The sequence below is a fragment of the Heliconius melpomene genome, chromosome 15 (assembly GCF_056956725.1).
Source record: "Heliconius melpomene rosina isolate 202511_hmr_F chromosome 15, ASM5695672v1, whole genome shotgun sequence".
NCBI classification, from domain to species: Eukaryota; Metazoa; Arthropoda; class Insecta; order Lepidoptera; family Nymphalidae; genus Heliconius; species Heliconius melpomene.
Window position 1 is genome coordinate 5,251,573 of NC_140403.1, and position 20,163 is coordinate 5,271,735.

At 33.6% G+C, this 20,163-nt stretch overlaps 2 protein-coding genes across 2 annotated transcripts; both read right to left on the reverse strand.

The window, feature by feature from the left end:
• Positions 1-186: 186 nt before the first annotated feature.
• T48 (FU domain-containing protein T48) lies at positions 187-18,236 on the reverse strand. The gene is made up of 7 exons (XM_085198091.1): positions 18,034-18,236; positions 9,680-9,794; positions 6,167-6,342; positions 4,241-4,414; positions 2,488-2,585; positions 1,858-1,959; positions 187-1,173 (listed from the first exon to the last, which is right to left on the reverse strand). Exons 2-7 carry the CDS (start codon positions 9,768-9,770, stop codon positions 810-812), a joined length of 1,005 nt encoding a protein of 334 aa, XP_085054217.1. The 5' UTR covers positions 9,771-9,794; positions 18,034-18,236; the 3' UTR covers positions 187-809.
• On the reverse strand, positions 15,575-17,349 carry LOC146531447 (dynein axonemal intermediate chain 2-like). Its single transcript, XM_085198432.1, has one exon. It carries the CDS (start codon positions 17,347-17,349, stop codon positions 15,619-15,621), a length of 1,731 nt encoding a protein of 576 aa, XP_085054558.1. The 3' UTR covers positions 15,575-15,618.
• Positions 18,237-20,163: the final 1,927 nt, after the last annotated feature.

The window sequence follows — 20,163 nt, forward strand, 5'->3', positions numbered from 1 at the left end:
ATATTTATAAAATTTCATGCACATTACAAAAGATTTTTTAATTAAATGTTTATAAGTTTATCTTTTATTTAATAAATTAATAGCTGTATTTTTTAGTTCACTTACAACTTTTCTATAAGGAGAAAAAATATATCTATATTTATAATTTTTATATTCAGGTTCAGGAAATGTAGAATAATACAAACATTATTTGAGAAAACACACTTATTTTTATTAACAAATATGAAACTTCACAAATGTATAACATTAAACGTAATTATTGCCTGCTGGGTATACTTAATACTAATTCGATGTAGCTATGTAATATTAAATTAATTTAAGCTATAAAAATATAGTACAGAAATATAACTACATTTATTTAAGTATATACAAGTTATCATATATAAGATTTTTTTGAAAACAAAGATAAGCTGAAAGGATATCAAAAATCAAAATAATATTAGAATATTTTTTATATAATATAGCAAGACTGATAGAAAAAGTTTTCATATATTGATTTTTAATTTTTGGAGATATTTAGATTTTTTTATTCTGTTAAGAAGAACGACGATACAGTAATCAGAGACTAGATATATTTTTATTTCTATTTGCTTTGGTTGGGCATTAATTTAAATATATGTATATTTATTTGCTTATTTTCGCTCTGATATATTACAAATTTATTCTGAATTGTTTCATTATACGGCGATGCCATGTAAAAAAGAGAACGACTATACAATAGATAAAAAATATCATACTTCATTGTAGAAGAGCGTTAATTAGAACTATTCAATTATTTGTACTTATCACATTTGTATAACATTTTGTATTTATAATTCAGTTGTAAGTTCGTCCTGAGGCCGTCTTGTCATTTCAAAGAGCTCGTCCTCAAGCCACACACTCTCACGCCTAACCACAGGTCGGCGTTCCCATGGATCTGACAGGACAATGGTTTCATTTTCTATTTGGGAGTAGCTCGGTGGTCTGCCAGTTTCGTTCCACTCGCACTGGTTTTCTAAGTCCTTGTCTAATATGTGACTTCCGTAAGTAGGAGAGTAAGACGGTGGTTTGAATGTGGTGAATGATTGTTGCGTCGTATCAGAATCTGATCCCTGGCTCGGTGGGGAGGGCAAAAAGTTAACTAATTGTCCTTGTTGTTGCTCTACGCCAATACGGCTGTATCGTTTTAATATTCTGTAAATGAACATAATATTTATATTAGTTCATACATGACTATATTATGCATACTATATTATGAGAATCTAAAAATAATCAGTAATAGTTAAAAATGTTTTTTAACAGAGTGTATTTTAATAAATATTTACTTTAACAATAATGCACTATTTGAATAACTAGTCAACATCTAAGAAATTTAACTTAAAGCTTCTATATAAAGTACATATTTGTTAATAAAATTGCCAACATCTTTTATCCTACTGAAACCATAATTTGTCAGTAAAAATAAACACGGCGTCCACGAGGCAAACAAGGCTCTCGTAATTACTTGTAGGTAAGCCCGTAAGCCTTAAATATACATAGGTACCTAAACTATATGTGATATAAAATATATATTTTTATTATTTTATTTATTAGCTTTACGCTGTATAATGAACGTAATAGGGTAGGCAGAAGTAACCTGGAAACTTAGTGTTAAGACTTTCCGTTTCCAAACACTTTCGTTTCCCACATTCTGCCGAATCCTGGAGGCATTGCAAGTTGAGTTCAAGAGCGAAGAAATAAACATATTAAATATTTCATTTCTACGTTTGGGGATCAAACCCACAACCAGTCGCGGTCGTTGTCGCATCACAACTTGCCCCAAATGACCTAAAATGGTAAATATACCTACATAATATAAAATATAGTAATCATAAATACCTCTCCGCCCAGCCCGCTAGCCTCGGCCACTCATCCGGCACCACCGGCACTTGCTGTTTGTTCAGTAGAATAAGCAGCTTTGCCAGGTCACTCAACACGCAACTGCATAATAGGTATATTAAAATATTTTATGTAATCAAGGTTTTTAGCATTATATCAAACTAAAAATTGAGGTTAATTGCTGGTAAAAGCTAAAATTTAAGCAATTTTTGAATTAAAACCATCCAATTAGCCTTAAATGTAAATAAAGTAAAGCAATCGTAATGCAAGTAGTGCACCGAAGTTATTAAACTTAATAAAATATTACAATGATTGTAATTGTAATGAGGATATCGTAGCGCACAGCCACAAGCGTGCTACGGTAAATGCAACTATAGGTAGTTGTGGGTTCGATTTCCACTCAAGGGAGTGAATTATTTAATATTTTTATACTCTCTGGTAACGAGGCAAAGTGCCACTCAACACGCAATGTTTCCAGTATTCGGTGAAATGCGGAGAACGGGCTGTCTTAATACAAAGTTCCCACTTCCCAGGTTCCCTCTACCTACCCTCTTATGTGCAGGATACATCGTGAAGCTAAAAAAGTGATATATATGTATAAAACCTATCAAAATGAGATAGGAAAATTACCTGTAAGCCATTGCTGCGTCATTGTTACCGAGTTGGTAGAGTTCACGCACTTGATGCCTCGTGTGATTTAATATAGCGAGTAGTGTGTACGCGTACGGCTGAAAAGAACAAAAGTTTTAGTTAATAAAAAGTTAAGATAAATAAAAATGAAATTAAACCTTATTTATTGGAAAATACAAAATTTAAGGTTCATAATAATTCAATTTCATAAATTGTTCCTTATTTTAGTTGAATGGCGTAAAAAAATAAATAATGTGATCAAATATTTTCAATTTATTTACATTTCCGTTTCAAAAAGATTGCAATGAACAGATTAAAAATGTATTAATTAAAATTACGTTTGTACCGTACGTGCTGTTTCAATCGCGGCCGACATGTTCTATTTTTAAAATTTTATATAATTATTATTTACTCTTGCTTAACATTTCTAGCTTTATTTAAATTTAAAATACATCTAGTTACATTATTTGATCCAAATTTAATATTATTTTCATAAAATAAGGCTAAAGCGGTAAATCAATAAGACTATGACAGTGGTGTATCTAATAAAAAAATAAAATAAAAACAAAATAAAAAAAAGAAATCAGCTTCACGCTGTATCCCGCACATAACAGGGTAGGCAGAAAGTGGGGAACGGAGTGTCTTCTTAACTAAATAGACTAAACTGCAAAATTTATATAAGTCAAAAAAAAATATTAAACCGTTTATTCTATCGGTATCCTTAATATATTCATAAATAAAAAGAAAGTTAGATATATATAATATCTATCTATATAATATAATATCAAGATCTAGTGGTTGATTGATCGGCAATCACGTTTCATCAAATTTCATATGATAACAATTAATTAGAATTTAGATATGTACGGCTGGTCATCCACATGATTGGCAAGCAACTGGTTTAACGACAGTGAGAGTGATATGAGGTAAGATCTCCTTTTATAACTTTCGAAAGTGAAACAGAGTATCATATCACAATCGCTGCGTGCTCGTGTTGTTTTCACGCTAGGTTTGGTTCACGCTTCAACGGGGCGGCACGGCTATGGAGTTAAGCTTAGGTATACCGTATAGGTACTGTATGATGTTAATGGAAATAGAAATGTTTAAGTTTGTAATAATTTGAGGCCGTCATGGTGCAGCGGCACAAGGGTGCGACTGTCACGTGATGGTTGAAGGGTCGATTCGACGATCTCTATTCGAAGGAAAGAATTAATATTTTCATTTCTGCACTAAGGCAAAGACCCCGGCGTTCTTCCACTCCACACACAATGCCAAAAAAATTTGGGGGACGGAGTATCTTAACACTAGGTGAAGCTGATTAAGTTATTTTTTTATAATAATAAAAAAAATATGTGAAATATAATTAATTCAATTTACAAATTAATTAATTAAAATGTTTATTGAATTACTAATATACTACAGTAGAATTTATGAAATATTTAAAAGTAAAACATTTAGAGGTCATCGACAGCATAGCTGTAGTAGATCGTAACTGGTACGAGTAGGTTATATGAGTATTTACTTCTATAAGTACGGTTCACATTATGTAGGTATATATCTTCCGTTGCATTCATTATATATGATTAATGAAACTACGATATTATGCTCATAAAAAGACGATTTGAAAACAAATATTTTTCATTATTCCAATATTACAAGATAGAAGCTTATATAAAAAAGCTTATCTAAACCCTGACTATGATGCGAATTTAATATAACTTTACAATATAAAAATCAATCCATTATTACATACCCTTAAACAATCCAGCTGTTTGTGGAACTCTCTCAACTGCGCATCGTCGTCTTGGCGCGGCTGAGGCACGGGCTGCGCCTGCGCACGCGCACTGCTCCGGCACCGCGCGTACGCCGCGATCGCAGCTACGAAGGCTATACACACTATTGCTCCACAAGCACCGCCTACCAGTACCTATAAATTATATTTATTTTGGTGTTATTAAAGTAGAAGAATTGATAGAGATGATATATCAGTTATTTGTTGCATCAATGACGTAATTGCACTTTCTTTAGAAAAAAGTTAAGTATGTCAATATATGCGGGAAAAATGTATACAAACTTAAGTTGAAGAACTCTTGCGATTTTTTAAAAAACTTTAAATACTATCGTTGCGCTATTTATGAGTTATAATAATAATGAATCAGCTTCACGCTGTATCCCGCACACTGCGGGATAGGCAGAGGGAACCTAGTGTTTAGACACTCCGTTCCTCATGATGATGATGATGAGTTAATTATGTAGATTGACATACACAAGTATTATTTTGAGTTTATAGCGTTTAGATATTATGTAAATATTAATAACAAATTAAACACTTCTTTCAATATAGACAAATAGCGTTTAAAATTGACAACAATACCGACTTCAAAGTATGAGAGTATAATATTTTTCGTTAGTGGTTTTTTCACGTTTCATTATAATATAGTCCGTATATTTCTTCAAATGAATAATGTATTAAATTGTACAGCATTAGTATTGATTGAATCGTGATACTCTAACAATATCGAAAGTTGATATTATTAATCTCTATAGGCCCACTACATACATAATGTTACAATTTTACTTCGAAAGCACCACTATAATTAATAAAACTCTTACAATAGAGATTGCGTGCGAAGACAATGTATTGTTTACGAAGAAATTGATAGATATACTCATATATACGTACAAGTGTGTAATTTAGTAATATAGTGTGTATTTTTTTTAAGACACTCCGTTCTCTACTTTCCACCTAATCCAGAAGATCCAGAAAATCATAAAATATAATAATCATTTCTTACTTAGAAAAGGGTCGAACTCACAACTCTTTACATTCACCCTTGATCTTCTGCACCATGATGGCTTCTTAATATGAGAAACTTAAATTTAGTATTAAAAAATGAACGCAATATCAATATATTGAAATGACTATATATATATATATATATATATGAATACAGTTTCCGTAATTACATAACAACTTCCATATCTATTCAAATGTAGTAACGTTGTCCGTGTGTAATTTTGTAAGCATATTTATAGTAATCTACGATCTTATTACGTAAAACGTGAACAACTTAAAACAGATTTACATTACTATTTCTTAACCGACGAGATTGGAATATTACTTCACTAGTAGCTGGAGTGCATCAAAGTGTGGCCTCCGTGTTTGTGTGACGTTTGTTCCACACGAAACCGGTGACCTATTTTTTTACTCATCCATCTCGTTTATATATGTAGATATTTTTTTTCTCTAGAGGCATCTGCATTTCAAATTATCTCATATGTTGGATGGGCTTGTGAACTCAATGAACTATTAATATTATAATTCCAGTTTTCTAAGATGCTGTTGTGATCTAGCTCTATTATATCCATTTCGTATTAAATTCAACTCTTATATGTATAGAAATATTTTTGAGTCATTTTTCAGCTTCACGCTAATCCGCATATAGCTGGATAAGCAGAGGGAACCTAGTGTTAGGACACTCCGTTCTCCACTTTCCATCGAATCCAAGAGCTGAAGAAACTGAAAATATTTCATTACCTGAAGTGGGAATCGAACCCATAAACCTTCGAATTTACAGTCACACTTTGTGCCTCTGCACTGCCTCAACAATTTATTTTGTCTAGATTCAATAAAATAATACAAAAAGAAAAAAACAAGACAAATAGCAACCAAACTAACTTCATTATAAGTGTTGCCAGGGTAGCACACGCGGCCCATCAGGTGGTCATCATGGGCCCAGGCCTCGCGCGTACCGGCGGGGCACTCGTGCGCGCAGGAGCCCCCCGGCCAGACCAGCAGCCGGGCGCACTTGACACAACCGTCGGCAGCGCACCGCACGCACTCTGCACCGCATCCTGGATATAAGTGGTTTAATGAGCTTTTCATTCAATTTTCATATATTTTTATAGTCGAGGCCAGTCGGGGCGCAGGGGCACAAAGTGTGACTGTAAACCAATTGGTTGTGGGTTCGATTCCCACTCGAAGAAATTCAATATTTATTTAAATATTGTATTTCCATTGCTTCGTTCGGATTAACTCGGCGTTGGGTTCCGCCACTTATTACGCATTGTTTCCAGAATTCGGCGGAAAGTGAGGAATGGAGTGTAAAACACTACTTTTCTCTGCTTACCTCGTTTTCTATTTTCCACCGAATTCTAGTGGTATTGCATCGCATTGCACACTCTCTGCGCCGCATCCTGGACACAAGTGCTTTGATGAGCAATGAGCTTGCTTTTCATTAAATTTTTATATATTTTTTTATATAAAAGGAGATTTTTTTGTACTTTATACTAATAAAGTATAGAGTAAGTGCACTCGTGATATATGGTGGAAGTTTTTGAAGTACTGTGCCTAGTAGTTATTATTTAGCTGCTCAAACCTGGATATGGTTTATCGCATTCATGTATTTATTAACATAAATGTACATATTCGAGGCCGTTGTAGCGTAGAGATACACGAGTGTGTGTAAACGCGATGGCGGTGGTTTCGATTCCCGCCCGGAGAAATGAATTATTATATATTAAAATTTAAATCTCACTCTATGCTTTACTAGTACCTACCTACAAAACACAAAAAAAAAATCTCCTTTAATATAAAATTTTAAATTAAATCAGCTTCACTCTCAATCCCATACACAGCAGGAAAGGCAGAGGAAAGTAGTGTTAAGACACTCCATTCTCCACTTTTCGCCTCAACACCAGAGCAAAGAAAATGGAAACATTAAACATTTCCTCGAGCGGTAATCGAACTCACAACCCGTCACGTTTATCCCTGTGATATCTACCGTCTGGCCCTGCGCCACGACTGGCTTCAAAAAGGTTATAATTATAATTCATACTTAAAATGACATAGCCCAACTAATGTTCAAACCCAACACTTTCTAAAGGGAAAGCGCGCGCAATATGCGATTAGTGTGCCGTTCAATTAACGGTACCGTTCGATCGTATAGTCAGAGAGCCACTGTATTTTATTCACTACTAGTGGACCCGAACGCGGCTACGCCCGCTTGAACTATACGAATATTTATTAAATATATTTATGAAATTATTTACAGTTTTCAATAGAGAGATGCGTTAAGCAAGCTCATTTTGGGTGACGTTTTCTAACGACAAACTTTGCAAATCGTTGCTTAGCCACGGCGGTTGTTTTAAACATGGCGGAATATATTGCATGTCAAAAAATAAGTATTTTAATATATTGGTATATATCGAAAATATTACAAATATGAGAAAAAAAAAGTATCCCATGTTCATCCCGAGACCCTCAAGTATCTCTATATCAGTATTTTATCACAATTAAATTAGCGGTTTGGCCCTGATTGCGTAAAAGACAGACAGACAGACAGAGTTACTTTCGAATTTATAATATAGGTATGGATTCACATTACGCTATGCATCATTCTGTCAATATTTGAACTCGCTTCCATTGAATTGTTCGGTGGAAATGGCTCTTTTTTTTAAAACGTATTCGCGTACTGAAGTTTATTGACGTTTTAGTTATCGATGAGAAGGGCACTCAATAAAAGTTGTTCGTTTCCTATTTCGTAATAGTATAGTAATATTTTGTAATAGTTATTATTTTATTAATAAGTTTTATATTGAGATTCATGAAAATTAATTATTTTTATATTCTACTGTAAAAGAATTTAATTTTTCATAAAAAATAGAAAAATGAAATGCAGGTAGCATTAAATCTTCTCTTCCCTAGTGTGTGTTTATTTAATTTTATTTTTTTCTTTTAATTGTTTAAAAAACTAGCAGTTGTATATTAAATAGAAAAGCTCACTCTAAGAGCAAATATAAGTTCTTTATATACATTTCTGACTAAATTAAGAACATTAAACTAATTTGAGATCAGTCGTGGCACAGATGCACAAGCAAACGGTTGTAAACGAAACCGGTGGTGGGTTCCCACTTGAGAAAATAAATGAAATTTAATTATTTATTTCCTTATAATTCTGGTAACGAGGCAAAGTGCGGCGTTAAGTTCCGACATTCGGCGGAAAATAGCCTACAGAATTTGGCGGAAAATATTGAACGGAAGCATCTTTATTGGAATGAAGTGCTTTAAGACTAGGTTCCCAGGTGCGATCTCCTACTCTACTATGTGCAGGAGAGAGAAGTTTTGCAAGAGTTAGGCACTAGTTTTTTCTTTTGTAACTCTTGCAAAACTTTAAACCAATACCAATTTCTTGTTGAGCATAGAAACCACAAGGTAGTTTTTACGTAAGTAAATGAGCGGAAGCGATGAATGTGCACGTGCTGTTAATTTTAAGTACCTACCTACATATGTATGTGATGTCAAAATCATAGTGTGAAATACATAAAGGTACTTATTATATATGTAAAACGGGCTTCACCTTTTTCCGTATGACAGAATTAATCTATATATATAAAATCGAAAGGTCACTCACTCATCACGAAATCTTAGAAACTACAAGTGCTAGGAATCTCAAATTTTGCATAGGAGTTACTTATGTTACGTAGATGCTCGCTAAGATAGGAATTTGCAATATTCGATTTCTAAGGGGTGTTTTTGGGGTCGAAAGTTTGTATGAAATTTCGTTACTACAAATGCTAGGAGTTTTTAATTTTGCATAGACGTCACTAGGACGTAGTCATGGAGACAGAAATTAATAATAACATAGTTCACGCGGGTGAAACCGCGAGCGGGCCGCTAGTATAATATATTTTCGAGATATTGGTTTGCCAGTTTTCGTCACTAATAAGTAACAGTTGTTGAGTGATGAAACTCAACGATAAAAATTCGTCTTACCAGAGCAGAGAAATGAACATAATTTAAATATATTTTTTCGAGTTGTAATCGATTATATAACCATAGCGTATATAATCAGACGCAATGCAACTGCGCTATGATGGCCTTAATAGTAAGTAAAATATTGTAAATTGAGATTTATATATGAAATTCATTTAAAATCATGTAGTCCGTGTGGTAGGTACCGTGGTACAGTGTGTGATTGTAACGACGTTTGTGTGTTCGATTCTCACTAAGGGAAAGGAATTATCTAATATTTTCATTGTAATCTGGCAAAAGATAAACCTCGCCATTGAGATCATCACTCAACATGCTATGTCCCGGCGGCGTTTGGGAACCCTAGGTTCCGTCTGCCTACCCTGCTATAAGCTGATACAGTGTGAAATTAATAAAAAACAACATGTAAAACTCACTTACGTGTATCGTTGATGGCAGGCGGCGCGTCGGCCGGGCGGAGCTGCGCACTCGCGACCGTCACGAGCAGGAGCGCCACCAGCACCTGGTTCATCGCATCGCGCGACTCATTGTGTTACTGAAAGAGAAAATAGTTATTATTAATATATAGAAAAAACGGATAAGTGCAAGTACTAATTTCAGGATTGTAGGTCAACGGGAAGTACAGCTTATAAAAGTTGACAAACTTAAGTTTTTTTTATGAAATGTGTATAAATTTATAATTTTCAGTGCCTTCGTGCCAAATTTCATAACTGTAGGTCCACGTGAAGTTCCCTATAGGTTTTGATTATAAACATAGAATTTTTTCTGGCTGTATTCCAGAGTTGAAGTGTAACTACGTAAATTAAAATAAAATTAAATTACGTAAAGTGGGGAAAGGAGTGTCTTAACAATAGATTCCCTCTGCCTACCCTGCTGAGTGCGGGATACAGCGTGAAGCTGATTTAAATTTAAATTACCTTACATTGAGGGCGCTGTGGTTCAAAGGCACGGCGACAGTGCGATTTTCAACGTGACGGTTATGAGTTCGATTCCAATGAACGCTCTAGTGATGAAGCAAAGCGCTGTTCCGCCACTCAACATGCAATGCCAACAACTACATTTCGGCAGAAAGTGTGACACGGAAATGTTCCCAGAGGTTCCCAGATTCTCTCTATCTACCCTGCTATGTGCGGTATACATCATGAAGTTTTACATCTAACTCTATGAAAAGAAAGTAGAGTACGGAGTGATATGTAAAAAAAAACTGCTTATCACCATACAAAAAAGAAACAAAGATAATTCTAAATATTCGTATAATGCAATTATATCTTAATTTCTTTTCAAATATTCGATAATACTCTACCCACTATATCTTTCGAGTTGATTTACGATCTGCCATGTTTGCTTAAAACAATTTCGTGACTTAATAATAAATAATGTTTATAATATAATATAATGTAATATAATGTGAACGTGATGTCGGTCATACTGTTTCGGTAACATGTAAGTAGTAAGTAAGTAACAGTAAGACCGGTTTGCAAATTAGTTGACATTGGCATTCGACGCATGCGGAGGTTTGCCTAGTCGCACATATTAAGTGTACGTTTTCTCCATTGTTTTATCAAGGTAAACGGTGACAACAATGACATAGCACGTCATTATTAGCATATCGGTATGTTACGTTAGTTACCTAAGGCTAAAGTTGTGGCGTAGGAGAGGAGGAGTGGGTTCGATTCTCATTCGAGGAAATTAATTAGTTATATTTTCAATTCTTCGTTCTGGTGTCGGGGCAAATCGGGACGTCGAATTTCGTCATTCAACACTGTCAGCAATGTCTCAAGTGAGGAGAATAGAAAATGGAGAGCGGCGTGTTTTTATACTAGGCTTCCTTTGCCTACCCTGCTTCGTGCGGGATACAGCGTGAAATTGTAAAAAAAACGTTATTTTTTTAGTTTCGTCATCGTACACTACATCAACTTAGTTAACATTAGTCGTTTACAATTCACATCAAAAGATTATGTGATTTGAAAACTTATGAGTCAGGTATTGCGTTTTACAATGAAATTAATTGTTTACATTACAAGTGTACTATGTAAGATTCCACTTATAAAAGTTTATTTTTTTAGCTTCACGCTTTATCCCGCACCTACTATGTGCGGGAAGGCAGAGGGAACTTGCGGACTTAGTGTTAAAACACTCCGTTCCCATTAAGATAATGCCGAATTATAGAGACATTGTGTGTCGAATGACGGAATTCAAATCTGTATTTTCCTTCGTTACTCAGAGATGGGAAATTAAAATATATTTCTTTTGAGTGGGAGTCGAACCCATAACCTGTCGCGTTCACAGGTTGCCTCAAAGTAAAGAGTATCTATTATATGCATAAGAATTTAGTAATTTAAAAGCTGTAAGGAATTCATATATTACATATTTAATATAGAATTTTATAATGTTGTTATTCACAAGCCTATAATTTACGTAAACAATTAATACTAATTTAGTTTATCTGAACGTCGGTCGACTCATAATATGTTGACTTGATCAAAATGTTTTACATGGAAGTATTTTAAATAGCACAAAACCAGGAAAATGTGGTTTGCAATTTTTATTATTAAAAAATATTATTAATATTATTATTTAATAATTAATTTTAAAAAGTTGTTATTACTATAATAAAATAAAGTATAGTGATAGGATTAAGCCTACATTCTCTTCCCATTTTTTTAATACACTATACGAGTACTCGTTCCTACTGCTTGCTAGATAGTAGATAGAAATTGAAAGATCATTTCTTTTGCAAAAATTTACCTAAATATGTTAGATATTTAATAAAACATGTCTATATTAATGTTGAGATCGTCGTGGTGCAGTGGCCCAAGCATGTGACTGTCAACGCTATGTTTGTGGGTTGGATTCCCATCCGGGCAGAAACGGAAAACGGAGTGCCTTGACACTAACTTTTCTATACCTTGAAGTAAAAAGAATGAATGAATGTTGTATTACAATAATATTCGCATTTGGTAATAGGCTAGCAGCGCGACACCTTTCTTGAAAAGCTAACAACCGTAGAAACTAGATTGCGCGATAAAACTACTGTGTTTGTAAATACATATTATTATTTGCTATTTAGAATTATAGAGCAGTTTTTGAAATACTTGTTTTGCATTTGTTACGAAGTTAGGGAACCTATTTCGTAATACACGACGTTACAAAAATAAGCCAATGTAATTTTTTCAGTTAAATTAACATTATTCAATAGCGACCCACTCGCGGCTTCGCCCGCTTGGACTACATAATTATTAATTTACCATGTTTCATTACTATCGTTTTCTTATAATAATATCGTTTTAAAAACAATATCTATACCTACGTATATTGAAATTAAGATATAACAAATTTAATATAACATATATTTTACATAATCTAAAGATTCCTTTACTTTAGCTCATTTATATAACGATTTGCGAACTAATCGTGCAAAGTCGTACAAAGTAAGCCGTTTTAGTTTTATTTGAATTTTACAATCATTCACGTACAAGTGAGTCATTTTGTCGTTTTAAAGCGAACAAACAATGTTCTCACGCGAGTTTAGTACTGGCTTTGGTCTTTCACTATATATAAGAGGTTATAATGTTTCTGCCTCTTAAGTGCTTTAGTAAGAGCTTATTTTTAACTGCACACTCAACTCTGTTGATTGCTAAAGTTCATCTAACTACAAACTTTTATATTGCTTTTTTTAAAAGAAAGCTTAATACTAAAAATTCATTCTATATTCTCAGTTTTTTTTAAAACATATTTTTATTAAATATGTAAGAAGACTGAATAAAACATTACTAAGATTAATTCTTAGTAAAATTCAAATTAAATATAATTGAATCAGCTTCACGCTGTATCCCGCACACAGCAGAGTAGAATGGAAGCAATGCGTGTTGAGTGGCAGAATTAAACGTCGTGCTAAAAAGAGAGAATGAAATGAGAAGAAGAGAATTAAATATTAAAAAATATTTTATATTCTTAGTTTTATTTAACATTTTTTAAATGAAATATATAAGAAAACCCTATAGGTAAAGCTACTAAGAAAATCCAAGGTTGTTTTTATATCTGTATAAAATATTAACCTACATAGCTGCAGGCAAGCGGCAGACATTACATTCCACCATAATTGCATTTAGCTGAATTAATTACGTATGAACAATCTAATATATGTATATTGTATTAGTCACTATAATATTATAGACATATATATGTCTAACTGTTATCTCTGTTAAGCAGTTCTCTGAACAGATTTTATTAAAAAATGGAAAAAAAGATATTTTAACATAAATATATTGTCAGGAAGTATAGTTTATTTTATTTAATAAACCATAAGTACCACTAAGTAATATATAAGTGATATATATAAGTATAAGTAATATATAAGTTTTAATTTTTCTTCTTGGCAAATATCGAAAATGTTTGTAAAACTATAATTCTAGTATACCTACCTAGTTACAATTAGTTAAAAAAATATATGATATAAGAAAAGAACTTAAACTGACAAAATAGTTTAAGACGGAAAACGTATTTCTATACTAAAAACATAAGTAGGTTTGTACGTATGTAAGTCTCCTTTACTTACAATTTTATAAAATAGATTTTATGAATGTATCTGATTACGCACGATTTCTCTAGCGACAATATTATCTTAATAGTCTTAAATTACTTACTTGAAGTGTCTGATAGAAAGTATAGAAATATAGCTGTAGAGTTAAAAGAAAAAAGAAATATAAAGGTACCTATACTTATTACAAAATAATATTAACTTACAAATAAATACTTGATACAATTTTGTTCTAAAGTTATATTTTAACATGCTTTTATAAGGTGAAGCTGTTAAAAACTATTTAATAAAATCTAAGAATCTGAATTTGAACCACTTGTAAAAACCATATCCTTATAAACTTAACAATTATATATAGCTTTGGAGACAATACAATATTATGGTATCACTGAGCTGGTGTGATGATGGAGCTGGGAACTGAATATTGGAACTCTTCAGAGGTAAAACGTTATCCAATTTAATTTAGGCTCATACTATTTATATATATAGAATTACTTGTAGAAAAGCGTTTTTTTAATAATATATAACCATTAGAAATCTTTAACTGAATATTAATATAAAATACTTCAAATAGATTTTAATATCTAAACAAAAGTGGGTACGTATTATATATAGGTTGCAAGCGGAAGAATATGGACCCACCGAGAGTGCGCGTGCGTCGCCAGTTCAGCGGCACCGGTGAAAGTTGCCGTGACGCACTCTGTGCCCAGACTACTATTAGTAGGTACGGCTAGTTGCTAACATCTACTAAATATTTTGTAACGTAATTATATTTGTAATAGAGAGAGATAATTTGTTTGAAATGATTAAGATTTGTAATAGATAACGAAAAATTTTAATTTATGAAAGTAAGTTATAAATAGTCGTTGTGGCACAGAGGGTGTAACTGTAACGCGACGGATGTGGGTTCGTTTCTCTGGGAATTAATTATTTTTTATTATTTATTAATATATTCATTTCTTCGTTCTGGCACCTATGCAAAGAGTTCGGTGCTGAGTTCAGCCATTCAATACTCAATGCTTAGAAAAATTCAGCGGATAGTGGGGAACAGAGTGTCTTAACACTAACCCTCTGCACTAACCCTATGCGGGATACAGCGTGAAGCAGAAATTATAAATTTAAAGTTGATGAAATGAAAATGTAATCTAACTAATATATTTTAATATTTAATATTATTGTCATAGAAAAGTACATATTTTCTTTTATATTCTACTGTAAGAATTTAAGTTAAGCATAGTTTTATGAACTCCTCCATCAGGTATTATTTTGAGAAACGATCGCAACCCTCCCTTTATAGGCCGGATATGTGTTGTTGGAACACATGCGGGCTGCCAGATTTATAGTTTTTTTTATTCATTACTTATTTATAAACTTCCCATAATGGTAGCTTTTGAAAGTATATTAAAAGTAATTATAATCTATATTTTGAAGTGGATAAAATTATGGTGATATATTTTTAGACTATTAAATAAAGATAGAGGCCGTTGCGCAGGGGCTATTATCACTCGAGGGAATTATATATTTATTATTTTCATTTCTTTGCTCTGGTAACGCAAGGCAAACAGCAGCTTTGACCTCCACCACTCAACAAGCAATGCCTCTATATTCTGCGGAAGGTGGAGAACGGGAGTAATTTAGCACTAGTTTCTAATATTCCTTGCTATGAGAGCTTGCCTTGCGAGATAGAGCGTGAAACTAAAAGAATAATTTTCACTTGAACACTTTATTTAATAATTCATTATCTATCAATATTTTTATGAGGATATAATTATAAAGGTCGAGTCTATTTGAATAATTAATTGGTAACTGGAGAACTGGTTTACAAAAGCGATGAGTTACTTTTATTTAAAGAGCCATTCATAATTTTGATTTCCTCTCTGACACGTTCAAAATATTTTTCCGTTTCTTCTTCAAAGTCGTCAGAGGATTCCTCCTCAATAACTTCAGTTACAGGTTGACCTTCGTTGCGAGCTTTTAATCGTAGTTCTTTAACTTTTGTATCCAAAATATGTTCCCTTCTAGTTTCTCGGTCATACGTTTGATGCATTAACTGCTTATCATTTGGACCAGGAATTGTCATATTTTCAGATAAGCGAAGTAAATATAATGATCCAATATTATCACCCACTGCTATGGACTTACCTTCGACATGAGGGGTTACCTTGGTCAATCCATGTCTTGAAATATAAAGTGTTGCCACTGGTTTGTCATACTTTCTAAGAAGATCCCAGTAATAGAATATTCCATCTTCAGACACAACCATATAACCTGAATATCGTAGTGGTGCCCAAGCGACATCGCTGACTGGGCGTCGATACGGCTTTGTTACTATTATAGGAGCAGTGCGAACTTCCTCACTCCATATGCGAACATTCCAATCGCCGCAAGTAATAAACATCCGTGTAGTGCAGGGACTGCGATGTACGGCTTTCACAGGCCCCGTGTGGGATTCCCAGTAACAAGTTAATATTTCAGAATGACTTCTACCCATTCGATTTGCATTTATAACTAGTCCTGATTCTGTTCCGCATAAAAACTTTGTTGGTAAGCCACGATCAAATTGTAGACTACTAACGCCTTCCGAATTGATTAAACTTGGTTCTTCTCGGTCGCCGTATTTAACTGACATTGTGAGATTATCTACAGGTTGGGAAAGATTTCTTTGGTCCCACCAGAGGCATTGACCATCGGTGGAGCCCGTAAAAAATTCTGTATTTGTTCGTGTATGTATGTAACGAAGCGCTGTAACGGGTCCCAAATGAGAGTTATATATAGAGCTGCTACCTATTGTTTCAGCTCCTGAACGATAATCAAATACATGGACTGTACCGTTCTCAAGGCCCGTTAATATAATATTAGGTTCTGCAGGCGAGCATGCAACTTGCCAGCAGCCGTGGTCGGGTAAAAACTTGTATATTGGTGCGGTCTGTTTATTTATATCCCAAATATAGCATACATTTTCATGTTTAACGTTTGAACAAGACGGATATATCTTATGGCAGTATGACGCTACCAATTTAGCTTTTTCTTCTGTCGTCCATGCGATACAAGATATGGGTCTATGAAAGGAATCTCTAAAGATATTAGCTATTTGAACGTTATACTTTTCAACAGGCGCTTGCTGTCTCATACCTTCAAAATATGTTTGGTACATGTCAATGGCATTGTTCTGATCGATGAAGTGCTCTATTGGTGGTCTTAATTTTAAAACTGATTGAACATAACTGTCTTCATGTTGTACGCGGCGTCGATGTCGGACTAGATGCTCTTCATTGTAGAGATGTACGTCACGTGGCCAACCACCTTCTGTGTGGTTTATGCTTTGGTCTTCCATGATCACTGGCTTAGTGCAGCTATCATGTTCCGAAACTGGCAAAGTAGCTTGTACTTGTCGATTAATTGGATTGCGAAGCATATATTCTTTTTGCAATTTGTGGTCAGGACTTATAGAATCTATTATATGAGCTGGTACTATTTGAAATAGTGGTTGCCGGCCGAAATTCTTTCTTAGTTTTGTATATTCGTATGTAGATTTCGAATAACTTCTCATCTTGCAAATTACAATAAAAATGCCTCAGTTATAAGTAAGCTATCAAGAAACCTAATAATATGTATTAAAAATCGCTGAGGTCATGACGATAAGGCTTTGTTTAGTAACACATGTGTCCTTGCCTCGTGAAAAACGTATGATGTAAATGTTGACATATATATACGAAAATAAAATTTTTACAGTGTAGTTCAAGTTTTTTTATATGACATTACCACTAGGGAACTTCTTATTATTAGGTATAAAAAAACTTACAGAGGATATTATTATTTATTTTGCATAATTTTTTCTATATGTTTATTTTGAAGTTATTTCTTCTTTCCCTGTCGTTATTGGAACAATAAATAGCGCAATGCTAAATTCAATGACAATCATTGTTAATGGTAGAGCTTGAACCTAGTGTTTGTTTTAAAAGATATTTTTACAAGATGTTACGTCAGAAAAATAATTTGAAAGACATAAATATTAATATTACCTACTCTATAGTATTTTAAATAAGTGAAAATTCAGAAAATTCTTGAGACTGATATAATAACTACGTTGCATGAATAGACACAGTGAACAGCTGTTTAGTAATTATGCATAGATTACATTATATTTCTTAAATATTTTGCTATATTTATAAAAAATACTGAATATTTATTAAAGAATATACATTCCTAAATACCTAAAAACCTAAAAACTTACCATAAAAATTGTAAACGCAATCCAAAAAAAAAAATGTAAAACCACACACACATAAACAATTCACATATTTTCACTAAAACACATAAAGTGTTTACAAACAATATTGTTTAAACAAGAAATCACTTCACGACACTTGTAACGTTAGAAAATATGTGATTTCGAAAGTGGTATGCGCGTGCGCAGTACAAAAGACCACGGCCGTCTCATCGGGGACTCGCGCGTGACTGGACGTAAAACAACGATCGTAGCCTCACCGCCTCAAGCCATTGGTGGTACGAAAGTACCTTTTGAGACTGGTTTGCCTCATTTGAGTTCTTCTTGCGACTGATGATTATGCAGCTACTTTTCTATTGACGTGCACTTGTTTTCAATGTATCCATCCGTATTTGGAAGCGTATGGTTCCCGGATCTACTGGTCTGGTTGCGACAGGTCCGTTGGATGTGGAGTTCGAACGCGTGTTATGTGGGACACCGGTAATGGCTTTGTTGTGTCACGTCGAGCATGAGAAAATTATATGCAAAAGAATAAAGAAACTTTGTGGTTGTTTTGACCTATTTATGGTCATTTATTTGAAAATAAATATTAAAACTTATAACTATTACTAATATATAAGTATCAATATGTTTTAAAATATATATTTAAAAATATATATTATTTAAATTTATTTCAAAAACACAATTCTTTATAATCAATTCGATATAAAGAGTTTTTAATAAGGTTAATTCAAGTACAAAAATATCGTTTAATTGCGGTCAAGAGTTAACTGGCATAATTGTTCATTAGACGATCCTAAGATAGAGTGCAATCGTTGATTGCTACTTGACTTGAGGTCAGTATATTTGTGTTGACAGACAGTTTAAAAGTTTTCTATGAAGAATATCATTATTATATGCGGTTTATTATTTGTCAGTCATGCAGTTTATCAATCGTGGAGTGACTGTGAACGCGACAGGTTGTGGATTCGATCCCCACTAGAGTAAATGAAGTATTTAGTATTTTCATTTCTTCGCTCTGGTGACCGTTGAGTTCCGCTACTCAACACGCAATGCCTCCAGAATTCGGTGGAAATTTGGGAGAGGAGTGTCTTAACACTAGACCTTCTCTGCCTACCTTGCTACATGCGGGGTACACCGTGGAGCTGAAAAAAAGTTCATGTATAGTGAGAAATCTTTTAGAGAACATATCACTTTGCTAATATGAAAAATGCAAAGACTTATTTGGCTAAACCAGGATGGAATTTTAGTTATTCACATATATGAATCAGTATTTTAAAATTGTTTATATGAAGTTTCCTCATATTATGTAATATAAAACGACATCCATAGAGTACACGTGGTATTATGAATTATTTTAGACACGTTTCAACTTGCCAATCGGTATTTTAAGAGATTTTTGTTGAGTTTTAATAATTATGAACATATACAAAAGGCTTGTTTTGGCGCAGGGGCACAAGCGTCTGATTAAAAATGCGACTGGTTGTGGGTTCGATCCCCAATTGGGGAAATGGATTATTTATTTAAATTTATATTTTTATTTCGTCGCTCTAGTGTCAAAGGAAAGCGGGGCGGTTAATTCCGTCACTTAACACGCAATGTCTCCGGAATTCGGTGGAAAATGGAGAATGGAGTGTCTTAGCATTAGATTCTCTAAAAATATATATATATTTTATACGAATTACCAGAGTCTAGCTCTACAGTTTCTAATATCACATAAAGTGTAAACATATCCGTTTATTTCAGTTCGATATTGAAATAGAGTTTGACAAAGTTAGTAGTTTGTAGCGTATAGCATTTCCTGCACTTCATTTCTGCATTAAACTTACACTTAGGAAATTATTATTAGAACCCTATTTTATATCATAAGCATAAAGTTATAAGCTAAAATAGATTACTATAAAGTCGTTAAAATACAGTTCTACATATTATATCTTCAGAATTCGGCGAAAAGTTAGCAGCGGAGTGTCTTGACACTGGGCTTCCTCTGGTTATCCTGCTACATACGGGATATAGTGTGAATGTGAAGCTGAAAACTGAGGCCCTCGTGGCGCTGCAGCACAGGGACGGTTGTGGGTCCCCGGAACCCCACTCGAGAGAATGAATGATTAATTATTTAATTATGTCATCGCTTTG

What these genes read in the sequence shown, in the direction of transcription:
- T48 (XM_085198091.1), bottom strand. Translation starts at nt 9,770, where the DNA reads ATGAACCAGGTGCTGGTGGCGCTCCTGCTCGTGACGGTCGCGAGTGCG. An exon ending in AACAGCTGGATTGTTTAAGG is followed by an intron (nt 2,586 to 4,240) that starts GTATGTAATAAT and finishes TGTTCTTTTCAG; the next exon opens with CCGTACGCGTACACACTACT. An exon ending in GACGCAGCAATGGCTTACAG is followed by an intron (nt 1,960 to 2,487) that starts GTAATTTTCCTA and finishes CCTATTATGCAG; the next exon opens with TTGCGTGTTGAGTGACCTGG.
- LOC146531447 (XM_085198432.1), bottom strand. Translation starts at nt 17,349, where the DNA reads ATGAGAAGTTATTCGAAATCTACATACGAATATACAAAACTAAGAAAG.